Source organism: Oncorhynchus keta, chromosome 17 (assembly GCF_023373465.1).
Source record: "Oncorhynchus keta strain PuntledgeMale-10-30-2019 chromosome 17, Oket_V2, whole genome shotgun sequence".
Taxonomy (NCBI): Eukaryota; Metazoa; Chordata; class Actinopteri; order Salmoniformes; family Salmonidae; genus Oncorhynchus; species Oncorhynchus keta.
This window is the reverse complement of record NC_068437.1, coordinates 21,627,863-21,654,743: the sequence shown is the minus strand read 5'-3', so window position 1 is coordinate 21,654,743 and position 26,881 is coordinate 21,627,863. Positions and strand designations below refer to the sequence as shown.

Sequence of the window (26,881 nt, the reverse complement as noted above, 5' to 3'; positions counted from 1 at the left end):
GGGAAGCGTTGTAAGAAGTGGATCTTCACACTGAAATGTTCCGGCTGAGAAGGCATGCCGGGGCCATGCTGAGTGCACTCCGTCCCTGTCCTCACTTAATGTCTCCCATCTTTCTTCTGGGGATCCATTAAACAGCGTGGAGAAATGTTTTTTTTTTTTTAACATAGCCATTTAAGTCGCTAAGCTTAAAGTCCTCAACCTGCTCAGCAGCCTCTAACCTGGAATCATGAATCATCTCTTATGACTTCATACGATTGTGTGTGTGGGTGTCCATGAGTGGGCATGGTTGTGTGAATGTGAGCACATTCATAGATATTGAATTCCACTCTCTTGGAAAACCTTTTTAAATAATAGATTCCACTGGGCACAGATGGAAATTCAATGTCTATTCCATGTTGGTTCAACGTCACTTCATTGAAACGACGTGGAAACAACATTGATTAAACCAGTGTACCCAATGAGATCCTTCCGGATATTATATTGAATGTTTTCCAACTTAAAACTCTGTCGATCAACATAATTTCTAATAGAAAATAAAAGCATCTTCTGTTCGTGCTGCATTCAAGCAGAGAGGAAGCCATGTTCTGGTTTACCTTTCATTATTCATCAAGCGGAGAAGAGCTAGGCTGCCTACCCTCCAGAACGCATAGGTGCTGATAAAGTGTTGGCATGACTCCACCACACTGTTGTCTACTTGAAGACATGCCTAAGTCAACCAGTTGGGATTCACAATGTACCCTGCCTCCCCCCATGCTGTTGAAATAGACTTTAGAGTAGTGAGATATAATAAAGCTCCCCAAAGACAAACATGGCTTGTAAGGGATCACACATCCTCTACTCCTCTGTAAACACCATTCAAAAGACAACGTTCAGTTGGATTCTTTTTTTCCCTCTGTGTTTCTCTCTTACACTGTGTGAAACATCCCCCTGAAATGCAGTTACCAAGTTCAGATAGATTCTAACTCATTAGAGATTCTGAGTGAAATTGACTCACACAGGTGCTGTCTCCTGTAGCTGGAAGGCAGGCTGGGGTCATCATAGAACAGAATTGTTTCATGTCTGTTAATGATGGAAAGTCTACAGTATGTTACAGTGAGTCAGTGGTAAACCTATCATAGTGTTCCTGGTTTACTTAGACCATGCACTGGCCATCGGTGGGTGCATACAGATTCTATACACACTCATGATTCTGTCGAGCTGCACTGATATTCTCTTTACAAAGTTTCTCTGAGGACCCTGTGTAATCCAAACTTTTTTCATCTAAGACTAAGTTGCTCTTTCATACTTGGGAATTTATTGCATTCTGTGAAGCATCTTTAGGGGATTGGGCTCTCCAATGATTAACTAATCCAATTTTTATAAGAGTGGAAACAAGCAAAGATGATTGGGAATCGCCTGATTCATTTAAAGAATGAATATGTATGCTTGATAGTAGGAGATTAATACCACTCCTGATGAAAACCAACAGCAGTACGCCACAGGCTTATGTTGTCTTACATTATGTATGTATTCTCTAACCTAATACTGTGCTAATATCTAAGCATCATATTTGACAGATACTTCTGTTGAACCTTGTTCCTATTTGGGCCACATAGTGTAAAAATAGAACACCAACCAATACCACAACTAGCTACTCCACACAGTGTATGTAATTGGGTATTGTCTGTGTGTGTGTGTTTATTGACCAATGTCATTTACTGACCAGGACTCGGACTATCCCTTTCACTATACATGTCAGCCTCGATCATTGTTTGACCTCTTGTCTAACTGCTACTCCAGTACAGCACTGACCACTGATCCACAGCACTAAAACACAAATAAAACACAAATAAGGAAAGGTTATACACCCAGTATCAGCCCCCATGACATAATCTCTACTTGTTCTGATGTCTCCCTAACTAAAGTCTGTGGTGACACAGAAAGGAGAGGCTGGTGACACTGCTGCCTGGTACAAGGGGAAAATGTACACCTGCCCCCCCCCACTCCCATCTCACCCCCCTCTGGCCCTGGATGATAACTGGCATCTAATTTCTGACTAGCCCGTTCCATTGTCCCATAGCAGCCACTGATCTGGCTTATCAGTCTTGCCACTCAGGGAGACTGACAGCCAATCCGTGCCCTCGCTCCCCTGTGGTGACAGGAGAATATGCCCGCCGTCCAAATGATAATGATATTAACAGTGATGGCTGAGACATGGAGGTCTGTCCAACCCAGGGCCAGGCTGGGCTCTCTATCAGGGCTGGGCTGTGTCTCACTGAAGGCTGCCATACGTGTGTCAAGGATTAGAACTGGGCTGCATGATTGCTCCACTAGCTCAGAGATATCTGTTTGTCTGGGAATGTCTGTCTGTAGCTGGGGTGAAATGGTCTATGTCTGTGTGAGAGAAGAGAGTGATAGAGAGGGGGCAGGAGGGAATCTGGGGTTAGGACCACTTCAAATGCCTTCTTTGTTTCTGCCTGAATCCTTTGTGCTGACAAAGATATCCAAATACATCAGATTTGGTATTTTCCTTGGGTATAACCTATCAAGGTAGATAAGAGAGTCAATACACTTGGCTTCGCCTTCCCTTTCTCTATCATATTCAGACAATAGAAGGCATTTGGCATGAGAGTCCATTGGTCATGGTAGGAGACCATGGGGTGTACAACAATTATTTAAACTAATTGTGTATGAAGAGATCTGCAATCCATGGATCTCATCATGTCATTTAGATGTTGAGATGAATAGGTACCCTCTCATTCTACCAGACTCTCAGACAGACATAAAGGGATGATTGAGCTAAACAAAATGTGTTTTAGCACCACAATTGTCACAGAACACATCAACTTTGTTTACATAGCACAGATGACAAGAACATCCACTAGGATATAATGTCCTCCAAAATGGGACGCATTAGCTCATCACACCATTGACGTAGCCACGGACGCTAAAAGTGAATTGAATCCCATTGTGACGCATGGGGGGACATGATTTGGCAGGCGGACAGTATGCGGCATGATAGGACCTCCTGAAAATGGCTAGAGTGTATGAACACTTGAGTGGATTGTTCGTCCTTCAGGTCTGAAGCATGGAGAGGAGAACAGAAGACACCTCTTCAGGGAGCACTGAAGGGTCCCCATTCAAATAGCTCATAGCCTTTTGGTCTCTCTAGTTTTCAAATACAGACCTACCACCAACAACTTAGTCATTCTGTACCATTTATGAAGTTACACATTTTGTTTGGATGATACCACAAGTTAATAATAATAATAATAATAATACCACAAGTTCACATTTCAAGGGATGTGACTAAGCATCTCTACAGGCTATCCATTCGTAAAATGAGTAATGTATATGTAAGTATCCGACATTGTTGGACTGTAAATAGACCTTTCTGGACCTTTCATCATCCAGTCAGTATGCGTTTAACGTATGCCTTTTCCCTTTGTCACAAAACATGTAACATTGAGGGCCATTTCCGTGTTGTTATCACCGGTATGTCATCTCCGGTTTCATTCAGTTAAATATTGACGTTGCTGTTATTGCCTTAAACCATAGCTGATCCTTATCTGACATTCAAAATATAACAGTTTTTCAGCAAGTGGATAGTCAAAAAGCTTTATTTCTGAACTTTGTTCTAACATAATTTACAAACTGTGCCTAGAGGGTGTTCAGACTAAATCTCAAACTAAATCATATTAAGGTTGTTGTCTTCCCTCCATGTTGTCACTCTTTTAGTGGAGCTCTTAAGGGTATTCCCACTGAGCACTTTTACACTACATGGTGGCAAACTGTAGCCCGTGGTGTAAAGTATTTATGTAAAAATACTTTATAGTACTACTTAAGTAGTTTTTGGGGAATCTGTGCTTTACTTTACTATTTATATTTTTGACTACTTTTACTTCACTATATTCCTAAAGAAAGTATGTTATTTTTACTCCATACAAAGATAGAGGTGAAGGGTAGAAGAGTGAGTGAATGAGTGACAGGTGTGAGTGAATGAAAGAGAGAGAGGGGGCCAAAGGAGAGAGTTGACGAGAAAGGAGTGGAAAGAAAGAAGGACCTGAGGTAAGGCTCGTCATGCTGGCCTCATCTCAGATGAGTAGACTTGAAACTTCACAGATGAAGTTTCAAGTCTACTGCAGCGCCATCTCTTGACTGGCTGCATCACCGCTTGGTTTGGTAACTGCTTGGCATCCGGCGACAAGGTGCTACAGAGGGTGGGGCCAATGTCCCTGCCTTCCATGACCTCTATACCAGGCGGTGTCAGAGCAAGGCTCGGAAAATTTTCAAAGACCTCAGCCACCCAAGCCATAGACTGTTCACACTGCTACTGCACGGCAAGTATTGCAGCACCAAGTCTGTGATCAAAAGGCCCCGGAACAGCTTCTACCCTCAAACCATAAGTCAGCTGAACAGTTAATCACATGGCTACCCAGACTATTTGCCTTGACCCTTTTTTGCACTGACTCTCTTGCACTGACGCTATACACACATACACTTGACTCTGTCCACACTCCAACACACACACACACACACACACACACCCTAGTGCAACTCTGTTTATCTATCCTTATTGCCTAGTCACTTTTACCCCAACCTACATATTACCTCAACTACCTTGTACCCCTGCACATTGGCTCTGCACAACAACTCCTTTTATACAATATAGTTAATGTATTACTATTTTACATTTTCCTTTGCTAATTTTCTTACTTTTTAACTCTGCATTGTTGGGAAAGGGCTTGTAACTAGGCATTTCACTGTAAAGTCCACACCTGTTGTATTTGTCGCACGTGACAAATAAAATGGATTTGATTTGAAGTGAAGTGAGAGTAGAAAGGCTGCATTTTAGCCCCAGTCCCTAGGAACGTTTGACACACTCTTTCACTAGACGTGACTTTCTAGCAGTGGTGTAAAGTACTTTAGTAAAAGTACTTTAAAGTACTACTTAAGTCATTTTTTTTGGTACCTGTACTTTACTATTTATATTTTTGACTACTTTTAATTCACTACATTCCTTAAGAAAATATTGTTGTTTTTACTCCACACATTTTCCTCGACACCCAAAAGTACTTGTTACATTTTGAATGCTTAGCAGGACAGAAATGGTCCAATTCATACGCTTATCAAGAGAACATCCCTGGTCACCCCTACTGCCTCTGATCTGGTGACTCACTAAACACAAATGCTTTGTTTCTGAATGTTGGTGTGTGTCCCTGGCTAGCCGTAAATTTAAAAAACACTAACAATTGTGCCAACTGGTTTGCTTAATATAAGGAATTTGAAATAAAAATAAGTATTCCAATTATAAATTAAGTATATTTTAAACCAAATACTTTTAGACTTTCACTGAACTAGTATTTTACTGGGTGACTTTCACTTTTACTTAAGTCATTTTCTATTAAGGTATCTTTACTTTTACTCAAGTATGACAATTGGGTACTTTTTCCACCACTGCCTTTAGAAGGTTTTGAGTAGGGAAAGTATATTACTGGAAACTTTCTAAACGACCAGAATTTTGGTAACTTTTAAGTATCTTTGGAATTTGTCAGATGGCCTTATTATCTCTGGCCCTCTGTGTGACCATATCACATGTCAAATAAAATAAAATAAGATGATTTTAAAATAAAAGATTGAATGACAAAGCTGTAAAACAATTAGGTTGGAGTCATTAAAACTTGTTTTTCAACCACTCCACAAATTTCTTGTTAACAAACTATAGTTTTGGCAAGGCGGTTAGGACATCTACTTTGTGCATGACACAAGTAATTTTTCCAACAATTGTTTACAGACAGATTATTTCACTGTATCACAAATCCAGTGGGTCAGATGTTTACATACACTAAATTGAATGTGCCTTTAAACAGCTTTGAAAGTTCCAGAATATGATGTCATGGCTTTCGAAGCTTCTGATAGGCTAATTGACTGCATTTGAGTCAATTGGAGGTGTACCTGTGGATGTATTTCAAGGCCTACCTTCAAACGCAGTGCCTCTTTACTTGACATCATGGGAAAATCAAAAGAAATCAGCCAAGACCGCAGAAAAAAGTTGTAGACCTCCACAAGGCTGGTTCATCCTTCGGATCAATTTCCAAATGTCTGAAGGTACCACATTCATCTGTACAAACAGTAGTACGCAAGTATAAACACCATGGGACCACGCAGCCGTCATACTGCTCAGGAAGGAGAAGGGTTCTGTCTCCTAGAAATGAACGTACTTAAGTGCGAAAAGTGCAAATCAATCCCAGAACAAAAGCAAAGGACCTTGAAGATCCTGGAGGAAACAGGTACAAAAGTATCTATATCCACAGTAAAACAAGTCCTATATCGACATAACCTGAAAGGCCACTCAGCAAGGAAGAAGCCACAGCTCCAAAACCGGCATAAAAAAGCCAGACTATGGTTTGCAACTGCACATGGGGACAAAGATCGTACTTTTTGGAGAAATGTCCTCTGGTCTGATGAAGAAAAGAGAACCGTTTGGCCATAATGACTATCGTTATGTTTGGAGGAAAAAGGTGGATGCTGCAAGCCGAAGAACACCATCCAAACCATGAAGCACGGGGGTGGCAGCATTATGTTGCGGGGGTGCTTTTCTGCAGGAGGGACTGGTGCACTTCAAAACTGATGTAATCAGCAACTTCTCAAGACAACATTCAGGAAGTTAAAGCTTGGTCGCAAATGGGTCTTCCAAATGGACAATGACCCCAAGCATACTTCCAAAGTTGTGAAAAAAATGGCTTAAGGACAAAGTCAAGGTATTGGAGTGGCCATCACAAAGCCCTGACCTCAATCCTATAGAAAATGTGTGGGCAGAACTGAAAAAAGCGTGTGCGAGCAAGGAGGCCGACACACCTGACTCAATTCACCCAACTTATTGTGGGAAGCTTGTGGAAGGCTACCCAAAATGTTTGACCCATGTTAAACAATTTAAAGACAATGCCACCAAATACTAATTGAGTGTATGTAAACTTCTGACCCACTGGGAATGTGATGAAAGAAATAAAAGCTGAAATAAATAATTCTCTATTATTCTGACATTTCATTCTTAAAATAAGTGGTGATCCTAACTGACCTAAGAAACTGAATTTTTTACTAGGATTAAATGTCAGGAATTGTGAAAAACGGAGTTTAAATGTATTTGGCTAAGGTGTAAGTCAGACTTCAACTGTATGTACCATCAACTCAGTGAGTACCAAGTGTTTATTTTTAGGGTTTCAGCATGAAATATCCTATTGTTTTTACACACTTGTTTATTTTACTATGTCAATATATATTTGTTGTAAATGTTTTGCTGCCAGACAGCACTTGAGAAAATAAGTCAATAGTTGGAAGAGGTACAGAGTTCATTGTTGGTTAGATGCTTTTTTCATTAATTTGGCTATTTTCTCTTGAACAATATGGTCTATCCACTAGAAACTCATGAACACAGACTAAAAAAGGAATACATTTTTTAAGTTATTCAAGTATGAATAACCAAAGTTACCATAAATTGCCATATATTACCTGTTAATTACCAAAATGACCAAAGATTCCGGTATGAGGGCACAAGGCGAGACCCAGATGCAGACACAGGAGGCAGATGGTTTGAGTCTTTGATATTTATTAATAATCCAAAAGGGGTAGGCAAGAGAATGGTCGTGAACAGGCAAAAGGTCAAAACCTGTTCAGAGTCCAGGAGGTACAGTGTGGCAAGCAGGCTCGAGGTCAGGGCAGGCAGAATGGTCCAGAAAACAGGCAAGGGTCAAAACCGAGAGGACTAGCGAAATAGAATAGGAACGGCAAAAACCACGCTGGTTGACTTGGAACATACAAGACAATCTGGCACAGACAGAAAACACAGGTTTAAATACCCAGGGGATAATGGGGAAGATGGGTGACACCTGGAGGAGGTGGAGACAAGCACAAGGACAGGTGAAACAGATCAGGGTGTGACATCAGGTAACCTTGGTAAATTAGCGGTAGCTTTGCAACCCAAGTTGTGTGATGTAGAACTTCTTCTTTGTGTGCCTGTCTATTCTATGAGGTTAAGGAAAGAGTTGGCAGTAGTTTGTACATCATTTTCTCAAATAGGGCTATCTTCTGTATACCACTCCTACCTTGTCACAACACAACGGATTGGCTCAAATGCATTAAGAAGGAAAGAAAGTCCACAAATGAACTTTCAATAAGGCACACCTGTTAATTGAAATGCATTCCAGGTGACTACCTCATGAAGCTGGTTGAGAGAATGCCAAGAGTTTGCAAAGCTGTCATCAAGGCAAAGGGTGGCTACATTGAAGAATCTCAAATCTAAAATGTATTTTGATTTGTTTAAAACTTTTTGGGTTACTACATGATTCCATATGTGTTATTTCATAGTTTTGATGTCTTCACTATTATTCTAAAATGTTGAAAATAGTAAAAAATAAAGAGAAACCCTTGAATGAGTAGGTGTGTCCAAACTTTTGGCTGGTACTGTATGTGTGCGGTGTGTTTGTGGACGTGCTGTAGGGGTGGTTGGGAGTCAGTGGTGTTAAGAGTGAGGATAGGTTATTATTGAGCAGTACTTCTAAAGCAGGTATATTGTTCAGAGTATGAAGTACAGCTTGTAAATGTTTGATGTTTGGCTACAGTATATGATGCAGTGTCGTTGAGAATAGATGTCATTTCACTCTCTAGATAAATGCAATGGCTAAAGCCAATTTAACTGTGTTAACTTAATCACATTTGAAAGGCAATGGCAGTTTTATGTACCATATGTTCAGCTGAAGTGTATCTATGGGAACAGCTTGAGCTGGAGCTCTTCAAATGTAATAATAGTGCAGGTATGCTCATTAACTTCCTTGGCCCATGTATGTAGGAGAGAGATTGGGTGTGTGTGTCTGTGTATGCGTGTGTGTGTGTGCACATGTGAGTGAGTCTGCGCACAAACTATTTTAGGTGTTCATTCTGTCTGAAGGATGCACATCAATCAGATGAGATAAGCAGCTTTCATAAGCAAGCTAACTGGGCAAGAGAGAGAACTGCTGAAAGATTAATAAGATTTTTATTTTGCGCCTGGGACTAATGATATTTTAGCATGTAGGAGAATATTTTCTCTCAACATACTGCTAGCTACCCAGATGTGAATAAGAAGCATGCACTGTTCAAATGAATCATCCTATCAAAGTAGTAGTAGTGTATCAAACTAGAGTAATAACGGTACAAATTCAAGCATAGGATCTTTCTTTGGGAGCTTTTCAATTGTTTTTGTGAAATCAAATCAAATAAAATGTATTTATATAGCCCTTCGTACATCAGCTGATATCTTAAAGTGATGTACAGAAACCCAGCCTAAAACCCCAAACAGCAAGCAATGCAGGTGTAGAAGCACGGTGGCTAGGAAAAACTCCCTAGAAAGGCCAAAACATAGGAAGAAACCTAGAGAGGAACCAGGCTATGTGGGGTGACCAGTCCTCTTCTGGCTGTGCCGGGTTGAGATTATAACAGAACATGGCCAAGATGTTCAGATGTTCATAAATGACCAGCATGGTCGAATAATAATAAGGCAGAGCAGTTGAAACTGGAGCAGCAGCACGGCCAGGTGGACTGGGGACAGCAACCCAGACAGGAAGATCACATCAGTGACTCAACCCACTCAGGTGACGCACCCCTCCCAGGGACGGTATGAAAGAGCCCCAGTATGCCAGTGACTCAGCCCCTGTAATAGGGTTAGAGGCAGAGAATCTCAGTGGAAAGAGGGGAACCGGTCAAATGATGCCAGCCAGCAGAAAGAGAAAGAACAACACTGTCTGTAGAAAGACGTACTGTCCCTTTAAGAGTCTACACCTCTGCTGTGATGTCAGAGCTCCTTAGGGGAATAGTGTTGTCTCTTCAGGGACTAAAGTGACATGGCACTGTGTGTTTGCTGTCAGCTCAATCTATGATGCCACAGAGATGTCACAAAGCACTTTCCATTAGGACAAATGAACAGCTGCTCTGCTGTACTCTCTCCCTGCATGGCTGTCTCTCTGTCAGACCAACCAAATCAAACCACATTTAAATTCATAAGCCATTCTGTCTGACTGTCCGGGACCACTGTAAGTTTATCTCTCTTTTCTGTGGTCTGTCAGATGATGGGGGGAGGGTGGGCTGCCGAGTAGGAGGGGTGGTGGAGGTGTAAAAAGATGAGTATGATGAGTGTGTGACGGTACAGTTTTTTATCACTGTGAGCAGAGAGTGGGAGAGAGAGAGAGAGATTTTCTTTCTCCTCTTCACTCCACTTATTAACGTTAATGCAGGATGAGCAGCCAATCGCCATATCCTAGTCACATGTGGAGAGGAAGGCCAGGGACAGACAGACAGGCAGTGGTCATTGACAGCACATAGAGTGGATATCTCAACAAAGGCAATACATTCAGGGTCGTTGGCTTCCAACAGGCTCATAGTGCCAGCTGGCGTAGAATGATTGGAAAAGTTGAAAAGAAATAGGAAGTCATTTCCAAAGTGGTGTTAATGAGGTTTGATATTGACCCCCTGCTCCCATTATATCCCCATATTAGATCAATATGCATTGTCAGTAACAAGTGGGAAATGCACAGAGAGATATGCCAGGCCATTTTCATAGTAAACAAGAAGTATGCATTGTATGATGGCCCTAAAGACAACTGGACACAGACATCAGTTTAACTTTTAGTTTTTGAAAAAAAATTGAGGTTAAAATTTGGGTGTAAGAAATACAAAATTCCTTTACGTTGATTCCTTTTTTCAAATTCAATCAGTTTTCCACATTGATTCAACGTCATCACGTTGATTTTCTTTGTTGCGATGACGTGGAAACAACGTTGAGTCAGCCGGTTTTTGCTCAGTGGGTGGATTTCAGAGTGGCTGCTTCCTCCCTCCTTCACCTGTTGATGGTCTGTTGATCTACAGTTGTGTCAGGTTACAGGCGGGGGGACATTGTTATTGTGATGGGCCCATATCATATGAAATGAGTAGTGCTAGTGTTCACCACATTAAAGAGCTGTCAAACTGTTATCAGCAGGTCAACTCAATGGGATCATCCAGTCAGCTGATATGAGTCCCAATATGACAGCTGGTGAATGTATGGCTCTAATCCCTAGCCGGCAGCTAAGTTAAATCAGAGGGTGTATGTGTTTCTCCTCTGGCCTGCATTGAACTGCCCTGGTTTGGCCTCTACTGACCTGGTCATCCCTTCACTGTGTGTTAACAGAGCTCCTTTGCTCTATAATTGGTTCTGGGGCTGGCTCTGGGTCTGTTTGTCTTTCTCTCCGATATACACAAGAACACACACACACCACAATAACACAAAACAAGAACCCAGGGTCACGCACACGCGCGTGCACACACACACCCTGTCTGTGTGTGTATGACACACCAGGGCCAGTCTGAGTTAGTGGTTATTTCCCTCATCCTCGCACACCGCTGGTTACTTTGTGTCCTCAGAGGTATTGGGGTCTTATCAGTAGCAGGGCAGGGGCTCAGTGGTAACGGGCGACAGAGATTGAATACATCCTTCTGACCGCATGGCTGCTTGAGATGATTAAATGAAACCCGAATGGCCAGTGATCTTTCTCTCTGTGTGTGTGTGTGTGTGTGTGTGTGTGTGTGTGTGTGTGTGTGTGTGTGTGTGTGTGTGTGTGTGTGTGTGTGTGTGTGTGTGTGTGTGTGTGTGTGTGTGTGTGTGTGTGTGTGTGTGTGTGTGTGTGTGTGTGTGTGTGTGTGTGTGTGTGTGTGTGTGTGTGTGTGTGTGTGTGTGTGTGTGCTTTTAACAATTTGTCCTCCTCAAATCTTTCAATGCACCTTGAAGAAGGATCCCAAAAACCTGTTTACTATTCGTAGAGGCCGTTTCAAAGTATCACTGGAGGAGTGTGGCTATCCATTTACTCTTGCAGCAAAAATCACCACACTATTTAAGCAGAAGAATATTCAAGGCAGCTCATTATTAGAATTCTTCAGGGATCCCTGATCAGTGGGACATCCCTGATTCCGTGCTCTGTCTGTGGTAATGGCTTTTGTGGGTTGTCTTATGCCTGTGGAATGGGAATGTTCCCTCTCCGCAGTGCACCGCACAGCCGCAGCGCTACGATCCACAGGGGTTCTTGGGGAGGGAGGGAGGCTGAGGTCTGGTCTGCAGCTACAGCAGCCTGCTATCCTGCTAATCAGCGTGTAAGTAGTGTGTAACTGTTGTAATCACAGGGGGAAAGCAGCCATAGAACAGGATGTCATGGTGCTTAGCAACAGGCCATGTTCCCTCCCATTGAGGATGCCGTTTGAGGCTTAACATTAGAATAGGGTTAGGTTTGTAAACTAGCTGTGTTACCCCAGGTATATTTTTCTTTCGCTCTTTTTCTCTGTTAATTTTTCTTCCTTTCTCTCCTTTAGAAGAACATTTTGCTGCTGTCCTCTGTAGCCTAAATGACTGAGTTGTGTAAAGTTTGTTTTTGAAAGGGCTCTATTCCAACAACCAATGCATGGTGTTGGGAAGAGCGAGCGGTAATCTGTGACCCAAAATACCATCCTGACAGAAAACACCATCATCTGGAACACAGCACTGTCCTTAAACAGGGCGTTGTGTGCCTGATAGATTACTCTGTAAACTGTGATACAATAATGGTCCTGACAGAGAGAGAGGGAATTGCTTTTGGCGAGATGCATTAAGGCTCCTAGAGTATTCCTCTGCTTCACAATTCACACTACAACAAAGTGGCTGCCAAGCAGAATACATTCCTGATATGAATCAGATTAAGGGTTCTCTACAACAATAGGGTAGGAGTGACAATGAGAAACAAATGGAGATTCTGTGGGAAGGGCATAGGATAGAGCTCACTTGCATGCATGCACGTCTGTATTTCTTTCTTTCCACACAAACTAGTTTTTGTTGGTTGAGTCCTGCTGACTTACATATAAAAAATGGATTGCTGCTGCTGCTTCACTCCAGATAGCCTCAGTGCTGCTTCACTCCAGATAGCCTCAGTGCTTCTTCACTCCAGATAGCCTCAGTGCTGCTTCACTCCAGATAGCCTCAGTGCTTCTTCACTCCAGATAGCCTCAGTGCTGCTTCACTCCAGATAGCCTCAGTGCTGCTTCACTCCAGATAGCCTCAGTGCTTCTTCACTCCAGATAGCCTCAGTGCTGCTTCACTCCAGATAGCCTCAGTGCTGCTTCACTCCAGATAGCCTCAGTGCTTCTTCACTCCAGATAGCCTCAGTGCTGCTTCACTCCAGATAGCCTCAGTGCTGCTTCACTCCAGATAGCCTCAGTGCTTCTTCACTCCAGATAGCCTCAGTGCTGCTTCACTCCAGATAGCCTCAGTGCTGCTTCACTCTAGATAGCCTCAGTGCTGCTTCACTCCAGATAGCCTCAGTGCTGCTTCACTCCAGATAGCCTCAGTGCTGCTTCACTCCAGATAGCCTCAGTGCTGCTTCACTCCAGATAGCCTCAGTGCTGCTTCACTCCAGATAGACTCAGTGCTTCTTCACTCCAGATAGCCTCAGTGCTTGTTCACTCCAGATAGCCTCAGTGCTGCTTCACTCCAGATAGCCTCAGTGCTGCTTCACTCCAGATAGCCTCAGTGCTGCTTCACCCCGGACAGTCTCAGTGCTGCTTCACCCCGGACAGTCTCAGTGCTGCTTCACCCCGGACAGTCTCAGTGCTGCTTCACTCGGACAGTCTCAGTGCTGCTTCACCCGGATAGTCTCAGTACAGCCCTCAGACTGCTTAACCTGGCATTCACAGACACATAGTCTGCATCCCAAATGGCACCTTTTGTACCCTGGTCAAAGTAGTGCACTATAAAGGCAATAGGGTGGGGATGACTTGATGATGATTATGGTTTTACACCAATGTCACAACATACACTGAGTGTACAAAACATTAAGAACACCTTCCTAATATTTAGTTGTTAAAGGTGTTAAAAGCATTCCACAGGGATGCTGGCCCATGTTGACTACAATGCTTTCCACAGTTGTGTCAAGTTGGTTGGATGTCCTTTGGGTGGTGGACTATTCTTGATACACATGGGAAACTGTTGAGCGTGAAATACCAGCATTGCAGTTCCCCATTCAAAGGCACTTAAATATGTTTGTCTTGCCCATTCACCCTCTGAAAGGCACACATACACAATCCATGTCTCAATTGTCTGAAGGCTTAAAACATGTTATTTCACCTGCCTTCTTCTACATGATTGAAGTGGATTTAACAAGTGACATCAATAAGGGATCATACTGTAGCTTTCACCTGGTCAGTCACCTGGTCAGTTCTAATTTTAATTTGGGACACAGTGTCAGTGCCCCCTGACCACATATACTCTGAGTCAAAAAAGTGAATGCAAAAAAGGTCAATGCAGATACCCCAGCTAGCTATTTGGTTAACGATTTAACAAACTATTTAGCAGTCATATGGCTTGTGGGTAGAAGCTGTTCAGGGTCCTGTTGGTTCCAGATTTGGTACAACGGTACAGCTTGCTGTGCGGTAGCAGAGAGAACAGTCTATGACTTGGGTGGCTGGAGTATTTGACCATTCTTAGGGCCTTCCTCTGACAGAGGTCTGGTGTAGAGGTCCTAGATAGCATGGAGCTCGGCCCCATGATGTACTGGGCTGTACGCACTACCCTCTGTAATGCCTTGCGGTCGGATGCCAAGCAGTTGCCATACCAAGCAGTGATGCAGCCAGTCAAGATGCTCTCAATGGTGCAGCTGTATAACTTTTTGAGAATCTGAGGGCCCATGCCAAGTCTTTTCAGCGTCCTGAGGGTGAAGAGGCATTGTCTTGCCCTCTTCACGACTGTGTTGGTGTGTGTGGACCATGATAGAGCCTTCGTGATGTGGACACTTGAAGCTCTTGAACCAGAGAGAGGAGGGAGAGGAGTTTGACACTGGATTCAACTCAATAGCACTTGAGAGATGTAAATGATGTCAGTGAGATAAAACGTTATGCTTTTAATAGCCTCTAGATGTGAGTCACATTCGAGGCGAGCAGGATTTAGACTGGGCAACCTATCTTGAGAAACACCATACTGTATTCCTCACTTGTCAGTCCCAAGTCCACTGAGGTGATGATGTTAATGATAAAATCCCTTATTTTTTAAAAACTAAAATCAAGGTTAAACCACTGTCCAACTGAAAGTGTGAACATGTTACTACAGTAAGAAACAATTTGTTGAACGATTTGAATGAACATTCCAAAATGTTACGGTGAACCCACAAGCAGCTAACACAAAATAAATGGAATGTCTTAGTTAACTTTAGCTTACTTTTGCAAACTATTTCCCTTGTTGAACGTACGTCTGCTATCTGTATGTGTGTTGGCCAGTAATGTCTGTGTGTCTTGTTCCAGGCAATTGAATAGAAACCACGTGTTTATAATAAATGTGTGATAACCAGTAATGTCTCAATGTGTCCAGGTCAATACCTCTATAATGACACAAGTGTTGACCAGTCTCATCCCTCTGTCTGTCCCTCCAGTTCCAGGCCAATGTGGACGAGGGCTCCACAGGTGTGGCGGTCAACCTGACGGTGGATGACAGAGATGACCCGGCGACAGGGGCGTGGCGAGCCATTTACTCCATCATCAACGGTGACCCCACTCAGAACTTCGAAATCCAAACCAACCCCGACAACAACGAGGGCATGCTCTCTGTTGTCAAGGTAACCACAGGGCTCTAAAGTTCTCTCAATTGACCCTTTGCTAAGCCCTGCCCCAGAATTTTGGGCAACCAATTCTAGAGCTCCTGTGGATAGCAACTGTCGTCGAGTCCAACACCTCAGATAAGCTTATGTTTAAAACCCATGGATCCGATGAGGGAAATGGAAAAACTGAGAGTTTTCATTAAAAAAAGACATGATTTAAATGGCTAAATAATTGCACAGTGAAATAGGGGCACTCACAACTATGTAGGATGTTTACCCCTAAAGTAATCTACTAAGCTAGCAGACTGAATTTCAATATCTACCATTCATGAAAGCAATCTGTTCCAGTTTTCATGGTGTATTTCTGAGTCTTTCCCATTGCCCCTCTCAACTTAGATTGATCACCAATATAGCCAATGAAAGCCAAGGATCTGGAGATGAAAATGAAAATGATTAGTGTATCATGTTGATTTTTATTGGTCCAAAGTGCAGAAACACCTCCAAATGTTGCCATCTCCCAATGCCGAAAATGGGAAAGCTACAACCAAGAGCGGCGCAGTCTAAACTAGCAATGGTCATAACTGTAATGAATTTCCTCCTCTTCTTCCGAAGAGGAGAGGCGAAACGGATCAGAGGACCAATACGCGGCGTGGTAATTGTCCATGGTACTTTTTAATACATTAAGGTACACATGAACAAACTAACAAAAACAAGAAATGTGAAAACTCAAAAACAGTCCTATCTGGTGCACACACAGAGACAGGAACAATCACCCACAAACACACAGTGAAACCCAGGCCACCTAAGTATGATTCTCAATCAGAGACAACTAATGACACCTGCCTCTGATTGAGAACCATACTAGGCCTTTGCATAGAAATAACCAAAACATAGAAAAACAAACAGACTGCCCACCCAACTCACGCCCTGACCATACTAACTAAATACAAAACACAGGAAATAAAGGTCAGAACGTGACAGTACCCCCAAAGGTGCGGACTCCGGCCGCAAAACCTTGACCTATAGGGGAGGGTCTGGGTGGTGTCTGTCCGGGTGGCGGTTCTGGCGCGGGACGCGGACCCCACTTCACCATTGTCTTAGTCCGCTTTATTGTCCGCCTCCGTGGCTTTCTCACCATGGCAACCCCTCTCAATGACCCCACTGGACAGAGGGGCAGCTCGGGACAGAGGGGCAGAAGCTCTGGACAGAGGGCAGGGGCTCTGGCGCCTCTGGGCTGAGGGGCTCTGGCGCCTCTGGGCTGAGGGGCTCCGGCAGCGGCGCCCGGACAGGCGGGAGGCTCCGGCAGCGGCGCCGGACAGGCGGGAGGCTCCGGCAGCGGCGCCGGACAGGCGGGACGCTCCGGCAGCGGCGCCGGACAGGCGGGACGCTCCGGCAGCGGCGCCGGACAGGCGGGAGGCTCTGGCAGCGGCGCCGGACAGGCGGGAGGCTCCGGCAACGGCGCAGGACAGGCGGGATGCTCCGGCAGCGGCGCCGGACAGGCGGGAGCACCTGCAGGGAGGAGACAGAGAGACAGCCTGGTGCGTGGAGCTGCCACAGGAGGCAGCGGCGCCGGACAGGCGGGAGGCTCCGGCAGCGGCGCCGGACAGGCGGGAGGCTCCGGCAGCGGCGCCGGACAGGCGGGAGGCTCCGGCAGCGGCGCCGAACAGGCGGGAGGCTCCAGCAGCGGCGCCGGACAGGCGGGAGGCTCCGGCAGTGGCGCCGGACAGGCGGGAGCACCTACAGGGAGGAGACAGAGAGACAGCCTGGTGCGTGGAGCTGCCACAGGAACCACCAGGCTGGGGAGACCTTCAGGAGGCTTGGTGTTAGGAGGAGCCTGAAAGACCGGGCTGTGAGGGAGCACTGGAGCTCTGGTGCGCAACCTTGGCACCACTTCCCCAGGCTGGACAACTACTCGAGCCCGGACCCTCCAGAGTGCAGGCACAGGTTGAACCGGGCTGTGGGTAAGCACGGGAGATCTAGTGCTTACTACACGCACCTCTCCCTAGGCTCCACTCCCACAGTTGCCCGGTATGAGCGGAGCGCAGGCAGAGGACGCACTGCACCCTCCCAGCGCCCGGAGACACAGCACGCAGAGCCGGCGCAGGATAACCTGGACCAAGACTGCGTACCGGCGACCAGACCCGCTGAGCAGGCACCATACGCCCTGGCTCAATGCCCACACTCGCATGGCACTTTCGGGGCTGCCCTATAGCGCACCGGGCTATGGACACGCACTGGCGACACCGTGCGCTCAACCGCATAACACGGTGCCTGACCAGTAATGCGCTGCTTATCATAAGCACGAGGAGTGAGCTCAGGTCTGCTACCTGGCTTAGTACCACACCTCGTGTGCCCCCCCAAAAAAAATTTTTGGGGCTGCCTCTCGTACCTGTCGCACTGCCGTGCTGGCTTCGCCAACCTCATTCTCCTGTAACCTTCCTTGCATTGCTCCATCGAATCCCAGGCGGGCTCCGGCACTCTCCCTGGGTCGACCGCCCACCTATCTATCTCCTCCCAAGTTGTGTAGTCCAGATTCTGCTCTGATGCTGGCCGCTGTTGTTGCTGCTGCTGCTGCTGTCGTCGCTGTCCTTTACCACGCCGCTTGGTCCGATTTTGTTGGGTGATTCTGTAATGAATTTCCTCCTCTTCTTCCGAAGAGGAGAGGCGAAACGGATCAGAGGACCAATACGCGGCGTGGTAATTGTCCATGGTACTTTTTAATACATTAAGGTACACATGAACAAACTAACAAAAACAAGAAATGTGAAAACTCAAAAACAGTCCTATCTGGTGCACACACAGAGACAGGAACAATCACCCACAAACACACAGTGAAACCCAGGCCACCTAAGTATGATTCTCAATCAGAGACAACTAATGACACCTGCCTCTGATTGAGAACCATACTAGGCCGAAACATAGAAATAACCAAAACATAGAAAAACAAACATAGACTGCCCACCCAACTCACGCCCTGACCATACTAACTAAATACAAAACACAGGAAATAAAGGTCAGAACGTGACAATAACAAACTAGCGTTCTTATTTCATCAACACTGTTAAGTACAAGCATTATATTATAGTTATAATATTGGTTGTAATATTGTAGAGAATAAACTAATGAATAATTGTATGTGATTTACAATGGCATAGTACAAAGAAAACTACATTTTGACATTCATTTATTAGCAAAAATTGACCAATTTCCCCCCTACATTCTAGAGCATTGAGTGAACACCCTAAATACTATGACAGCTGAAATACAGAGCCCGTTGAAGTCTTTTTTGATTCCCAAAATTATACTATTGTTGCATTGCTAGCTGATTGCTAGCTGATTAGCTAGCTCTCTTTGAAAACATATGCTAGTTAGCTATGATTAGTTTTCTCTGAATGTATGTTGCCTTCAGAAAGTATTCATATTCAGCCCTTGACTTATTCCACATTTTATTGTGTTGCAGCCTGAATTCAAAATGGATTACACACATATTTTTCTCTCACCCATCTACAAACAGTAACCATAATGACAAAGTAAAAACATGTTTTTAGACATTTTAGATTTTTTTTATTTTTATTAAATGAAGAAATATCTCATTTACATAAGTATTCACAACGTGTTAGATTCACATTTGGCAGTGATTACAGCTGTTGGTTCTTTCTGGGTAAGTCTCTGCAACATTTGCCCATTATTCTTTTCAAAATTCTTCAAGCTCTGTCACATTGGTTGTTGATCATTGCTAGACAACAATTATCAGGTCTTGCCATAGATTTCAATTACATTTAAGTCAAAACCGTAACTCAGCCTTTCAGGAACATTCACTGTTTTCTTGATAAGCAACTCCAACGTACATTTGGCTTTGTGTTTTAGTTTTTAAGCAGACTGAACCAGGTTTTCCTCTGGGATTTTGCCTGTGCTTAGCTCCATATTATCCTGAAAAATCCACAGTCCTTAAAGATTACAAGCATACCCATGACATGATGCAGCCACTGATATGCTTGAAAATATAGAGAGTGGTACTCAGTAATGTTGTATTGGATTTGCACCACAGATAACACTTTCTATTCAGGACAAAAAGTTAATCACTTTGCCACATTTTTTGCAGTACTACTTTATTTCCTTGTTGCAAACAGGATGCATGTTTTGTAATATTTTTATTCTGTACAGGTGTCCTTCTTTTCACTCTGTTAATTATACTGAACCAAAATATAAACACAACATGTAACAATTTCAACGATTTTATTTTACTGAGTTACAGTTCATATAAGGAAATCAGTCAATTGAAATGCATTTATTTGGCCATTATCTATGGATTTCACATGACTGTGAATACAGATATACATATACAAAAAAGGTAGGGGTATAGATCAGAAACCCAGTCAGTATCTGGTGTTACCACCATTTTCATTATGCAGCGTGACACATTTCCTTTGCATAGAGTTGATTGGGCTGTTGATTGTGGCCTGTGGAATGTTGTCCCACTCCTCTTCAAAGGTTGTGCAAAGTTGCTGGATATTGATAGGAACTGGAACACGCTGTCGTATACATCAATCCAGAGCATGTTCAATGGGTGACATGTCTGGTGAGGATGTAGGCCATGGAAGAACTGGGGCATTTTCAGCTTCCAGGAATTCTGTACAACGACATGGGGTCATGCATTATCATGCTGAACCATGAGGTGATGGCGGCGGATGAATGGTACGACAATGGACCTCAGGATCTTGTCATGGTATCTCTGTGCATTCAAATTGCCATCAATAAATTTCAATTGTGTTTGTTGTCCGTAGCTCATGCCTGCCAATACCATAACCCTACCGACACCATGGGGCATTCTGTTCACAACGTTGACATCACCAAACCGCTCACCCACACGATGACATACACATGGTCTGCGGTTGTGAGGACGATTGAACATACTGCCAAATTCTCTAAAACGACTTTGGAGGCAGCTTATGGTAGAGAAATTAATCAATTATCTGGCAACAGCTCTGGTGGACATTCCTGCAGTCAGCATCCCTCAAAACTTGAGACATCTGTGGCATTGCGTTGTGTGATACAACTGCACATTTTAGAGTGGCCTTTTATTGTCCCAAGCACAAGGTGCACATGTGTACTGATCATGCTGTTTAGCTTCTTGAAATTCCACACCTGTCAGGTGGATAGATGGTCTTGTCAATGGAGAAATGCCCACTAAAAGGGATGTAAATAAATGTATGCACAACATTTGAGAGAAATAGACGTTTTCTGAGTATGTAACATTGGGACCAACACTTTAAATGTTGCATTTATATTTTTGTTCAGAGTAGGTTTGTTTGTGGAGTAATTACAATGTTGTTGTTCCATTCTCAGTTTTGTGCTATCAGAGCCATTAAACTCTGTAATTGTTTTAAAGTCACTACTGGAATCATGGTGAAATCCCTGAGCGGTTTCTTTCCTCTCTGGCAACCGAGTTAGGAGGGACGCCTGTATCTTTGTTGTAGCTGTGTGTATTGATAAACCATCCAAAGTGTAATTAATATCTTCACCAGGGATATTCAGTGTCTGCTTTTTTAGAAATAGGTGCCCTTCTTTGTGAGGCATTATAAAACCTCCCTGGTCTTTGTGGTTGAATCTGTGTTTGACATTCACCGCTCTATTGAGGGACCTTGCAGATAATTGTATGTGTTGGGTACAGGGATGAGGTAGTCATTCAAAAATCATGTTAAACACTATTACTGCACACAGAGTGAGTCCATGCAACTTATGTAACTTGTTAAGTGCCATTTTTACTCCTGAATTTATTTAGGCTTGTCATAAAAAAAGCGGTTGAATACTTATTGACTCAGAACATTTTAGCTTTTCATTCATTTTGTATTAATTTGTGGAACATTAAAAAAAAAAACATAATTCCACTTTGACATGGGGTATTGTGTGTATGGCAGTGACAATTTAATCCATTTTAAATTCAGTCTGTAACACAACAAAATGTGGAAAAGGTCAAGGGGTGTGAATAATTTCTGTAGGCACCCTCTATTGGCAAGCTACTGTAAATTGGCTATATTAGGAATATAATTCTCTCATCTACTGGCGACATCAGCAAACAGTTTGAGAGCACTGTTAGCTCCAAAAAATGGTTAATAGCGTTGAATTCATGCCCAGTGCATTCAGAGCCTCCTATGTGTAGAAAAACACTGCTTTCACAAGCCCCATGTCGGCATAAAGAGGGTATTGATCTACAGGTACGTCTCTAGCATAAACACACGGGGAGCTATTCAAAATTCAAAATGATGTCACGTGTGACATGCGGTGCATTCAACACACTTTGACAGCATTGTGATTGTATAAAAAAACAATACTCTCAGTTAGTATTAGATATAATGTCACGGCCCCGCTCGCCTTGGGGGAAAACATTCCATGGTTACCTTGGTTACCCTATTGGCTCACAGAAAAAACTTGACCTTTTTAAGTAAAGTACAACATGTCTAAAAATGGATGGGGTCAATTGAAAATAATGGACCTACATTTACAGTCTCTTCACTCTCTCCAGCTTGGTAACAGTCATCGCGACAAAAGCTAGACAGTCAGGGATCATCAGAAATTCCAAAAGCATTGAATTGTTGCAGATTTTGATGGCAAGGAAATATATTAGTATTTAAGTGCGGTCTGTGAACACCGATTGTGGCCCCCGGGGTGAAAATGAGTTTCACACCCCTGCTATAGTGGTTTGAATGGGAAATTGGGCTTCCCTGGAAAATGTTGACCGAGGTTGCAATAGTATAGGGGGCGGGGCTTAGCAAAGGGTCAAATATCTCTCTCAATTATCTCTCAAATGACTCTATCTCTCTCAATCCTCTTAATGATGAATGAGCTAAAACAGGAATTGTTTGTGGTATCATTACACAACGGGTGGGTCTAATCTTGAATGCTGATTGGTTAAAACCGCATTCCAGCTGGTGTCCCTTCCACAAGTTGCCACCAGCTAAATCTATGACGTTAAAATGCCTATTTACTCTGTTCCATCTGACTGCACAATCCACTGTCTCATCAGCCCAGCCAGGCAATGTATAAACTTGATCTCCACTATAAAAAGCATCTATACATTATCTCCCATTTCTTTTAGACTAACATTTAGTTTAACAGAGATTTGTATAAACCTTCATGTCTGTCTCTCCGACATTTGCAACATTGTTTCAATATTCAAATTAGATATCCATCTGTCCCATAGTAATGAACGTGTTGGGAGTCAGGACGAGACAGAAAGGCAGGCAGCATTTCTCAGCCGGTCGAAATCATGAATCAGCTGGCATCATTTTTATGGATATATACAAAGAAATTCAATTGAAAAAAAGGTCAAACGGAACGCAGCTAATTGGCAGCTTTCCAGCTTCAGTTTGAAGTGATTGTGTTCCTGTAACTGTGTTGTTGGCGAACTCCTCTAAACAACAGTGTCCTGACGAGTGAGCACATTTTCTATGCCAGGCAAAATCGCACCTCATTAGCTCATTGTTATGGATGAATCTAAATAAATGTCACTAGAAAAAAGCTTAAACAAATGCAAATGCAGCTACTTTTTTGTTATTCTGTCTGAACTTTTTGACGTGACTGTAAGTTAGCCGTAGTTGACTAGCTAGCAAGCAAGGGATAAGAACCTTGCCAGCCAGTTTGGCAATAGAACATTTAGAATGAACGACTGGGTTGTTTCCATAGATACAGAACAAAAAGACTGAACGACTGGGTCACTTCTCTAGCAACCCTAAATTTGTGTCGGGACTATATCTTGTGGAAGGATGAAAATGTGCTTTTAATGAAAATATGTCAATCATTATTTGAATATGTTGGTAACCTGTTCTTTTAAAGTGATAATGCCCTCAAAGTCGGTGTTTGGAGGAAATATTGGCACGGTCTTGGGCCAAACAACACCCGTGCCAATATATCCTCCAAACACAGGCTTCTTGGGCATTATCACTTAATTATAACAGGCAGGGTGGATGGTGATATTTCTGCACAATCTGGCCTATTCACTGGAAATATGAACATACAGGTTGCACACTAAAGATCATGTAACACTCATAGCTTTTATTGCTCTCATTATTCCAATAAATCCATACAATTTTGCAAAATATATAGGATACAGGACTACAGAATAGCTGTAACCTTACTAACATTTTATATTCTTTCTCAAGCACACTGCAGTTTGGCTCTTTACTCAGTTTGCTGCTGTCCTCAATTTTCCCACTTTTTCTTAAAAATGTTCTCTCCCCTTCACCTCTTTGTTGCTGTCCTACCGGTCTTATTATCCATTGTCTCCCTTCTGTTCCTTACATGTTTTCTCTTCTCACCTCCTTCACTTCTTTCCTCTCCCCCCAGCCTCTGGACTATGAGAGTGTAGTGTTCCACACGCTGCTGATCAAGGTGGAGAACGAGGACCCCCTGGTGCCAGATGTGGGCTACGGCTCCAGCTCTACGGCCACCGTACACATCACCGTCCTGGACGTCAACGAGGGGCCCGTCTTCTTTCCTGACCCCCTCCAGGTCACTAAGATGGAGAACATCCCCCTGGGCAGTTTTGTGGCCTTGCTCAATGCCACTGACCCAGACGTTCTCCAATCACAGAGCATCAGGTGAGTGATGAGGTCATCAACCTCTGGCCAGGAGTCCTGGCTTTGGTTGTAACCTGAATGTCATCTCATGGATATTGAGGTCCACACTGACTGTCAGCTTGACAACAATGAGCTGTGTGCAGGTCTGTTTATGTGCAGTAAATCTCATAAGGCTTTGATTCCACAGATGTTTCTCACAGTTATTGATTGAAAGTTGTCAAGGGGGACAATCAGGGTTCAACTTAGTTTGACAAACAACAATGATGTACAATGAATTTGTTCTTACCCTTTTAATCTTTATCCTCACTCACCTTCAGAGTTTGTCTATGGTGTTGAAAGAAAGAGATTCTTCACAGTGAGCTCCTCTATGTTAGTGTGACAAGGTGATTTAACAAAGACAACACATCAGAAGCCATGACAGCACACCTCTTGGTTTCCAGACATCTCTCCGTCTGTTCTGGCTCACACCTCTCTCCATCCCTCTATCCCTCAGTTGTCCCTCCCTGTCTGTCACCAGACACACTATTAATGGACATCTTATACATGTCATCAAATCGCCTTCGCATAAAACTGCCTGTCTGGCTGTCAACTTTTTGTAAACACTCAAATTATTCCTCTGTCACCGGGGTGGCCTATTACTATAGAGGTGTGTTCAGGTCAACTGTTTTCACCCCAGTCAAATCATACCTGGCCCACTTTAGAGCCTCATTAACTTTAACTATGTGTAACACTCTAATCATTCCCACACTGTCTGTCTAGGAGGTCCATTACTTTTTGCTGTGTGTAACAGTCAAATCGTTCCCTGGCAGCCCTGGAGAGCCATTAGGTGAACTTCTCTTGCTTTACAAGAGGGGAAAGTCGTGATTGCTTTATGGGCTTTTAGCACAGATTTATGCTCAATTTGGGATGCTCCAGTTAGCGAATGGTTGGTGTTACATAATATTTAAAAGAGTTTTATGTAAATATATCAGGCCATAAATGACCCCTGAAATAAAACGCAGCAGATGATGACATTACAGCTACTATATGATTATTGTTTCTTGTAGTTTATGAGCAGTTAAACCTCCTCACTATATTACAGCCAAATGCAATAGGTTGGCTTTACTGTATGTCGCCTAAGTAGGATTTTGCTAAACTCTGGGTTTGAATTATTCTCACTGTCCTGGTTTTGGTATTACCCTGTGTGTAACGAGTGCGCTGAGAGTCGGGAAGCAAGTTCAGGGAGTGAGTGTTTTAATAAATAAACGTAACATAATACAAACCAAGAACCTCGAACATCACACAGACATGAAACAGAAACCATGACGCCTGGGGAAGGAACCAAAGGGAGTGACATATATCGGGAAGGTAATCAAGGAGGTGATGGAGTCCAGGTGAGTCTGACTAGGTGCAGGTGCACGTAACGATGGTTACAGGTGTGTGCCATAATGAGCAGCCTGGTGACCTTGAGGCTGGAGAGGGAGCACACGTCACACTCTGGATATGGGCCTAAATATGCATGTTTGGTGAAAAAGACCAACAAGCAGTAATGGTTATTTCCATCCCCTCATTTCTTCTGAAGAGTTCTGATGTTGCTGGACCCTCTTTTCCTCCATTAATTCCTTTCCTTTTAGTCAATATTTATTTATCCTCTATTTCCTTCTTCAGATGAGGCACTCATGCCCTTTTCTTTCATTATCATTCAAAAACAGCCAATCCTCTTCCACATTTCACCTCTCCATCATACCCTCTCCTCATTTGCGCTCTCTGTTCTATATCGCTGGTACTTGATCTTTCTCTATTCTATGCCATCCTTCCAACAGATGAAAGTTATTAAATATTATTTCATTCACTATAGGATTACATGTGTCCTCCACTTCTTTGCTCTCATCCCTGAGTTAAATCCTGTCTTTTTCTCTCTGTTCCATGCACATATATAAAGGTTCAGGGGATTTGATGTGTACTGTGTGGTGAGTGTGTTCTGGATGTTAGTGCAGACTTTGGGAGTGTCCTGTGATCCTGTTATACAGGTCATTTTGATTTATTCATACCCATAGAAGAGTCTGTATTCCAGCAACTACACTCTTAGAAATAAATGTGCTGAGTAGAACCATACAGGTTTCTTTGGTTTGACTCCATAGGGGAACCCTTTTTGGTGCTGGGTAGAACCCTTTTCAGAGGGTTATCTGGAACCCTCTATGTAGGGTTCTTCAAAGAACCCCCTTTATATGGTTTTACCTAGAACCCTTGAAGGGTTCTGTCTAGAACCGTCTATAAAGGGTTCTACCGAGAACCCTTTTATCTTTGGATGGTTCTTACTAAACTCAGAAAAAAAATAAACGTCCTCTCACTGTCAACTGCGTTTATTTTCACTGAGAACTCAACGAGCTGGTTTGAGCCACAGCATTTTATAGCAAAGTCCATCCTCCTTCAGTCTACATGACACACAACAGATGGTTCTCCATCTACATTGCTTGCTGTTTAGGGTTTTAGGCTGGGTTTCTGTATAGCACTTTGTGACATCAGCTGATGGGCTTTATAAATACATTTTATTGATTGCTTGATTGGAATGGGTCACAAGGTTAAGATTTGTATGAAGATACTTAGAATTCACAGCAGACAGTATCTGCTGTACAAACAGTTAGCATTGTGTAGAGACCAGTGTCTGGCCCCTCAACTCCATCCTGGAGCCATCTTCCCAATAACTCATGCTCTGGAATGCGGTATCCCCAA

At 43.4% G+C, this 26,881-nt stretch overlaps 1 protein-coding gene across 2 annotated transcripts in view; it reads left to right on the top strand.

Moving 5' to 3' along the window:
- Nucleotides 1–26,881, top strand: part of cdh13 (cadherin 13, H-cadherin (heart)) — a 620,914-nt gene that overhangs the window by 491,274 nt on the left and 102,759 nt on the right. For both annotated transcript variants that reach the window (XM_052465701.1, XM_052465703.1), the window contains exons 9-10: nucleotides 15,429–15,611; nucleotides 23,937–24,190. In XM_052465701.1, the coding sequence (XP_052321661.1) occupies nucleotides 15,429–15,611; nucleotides 23,937–24,190 (437 nt within the window). The remainder of the gene's footprint in view (nucleotides 1–15,428; nucleotides 15,612–23,936; nucleotides 24,191–26,881) is intronic.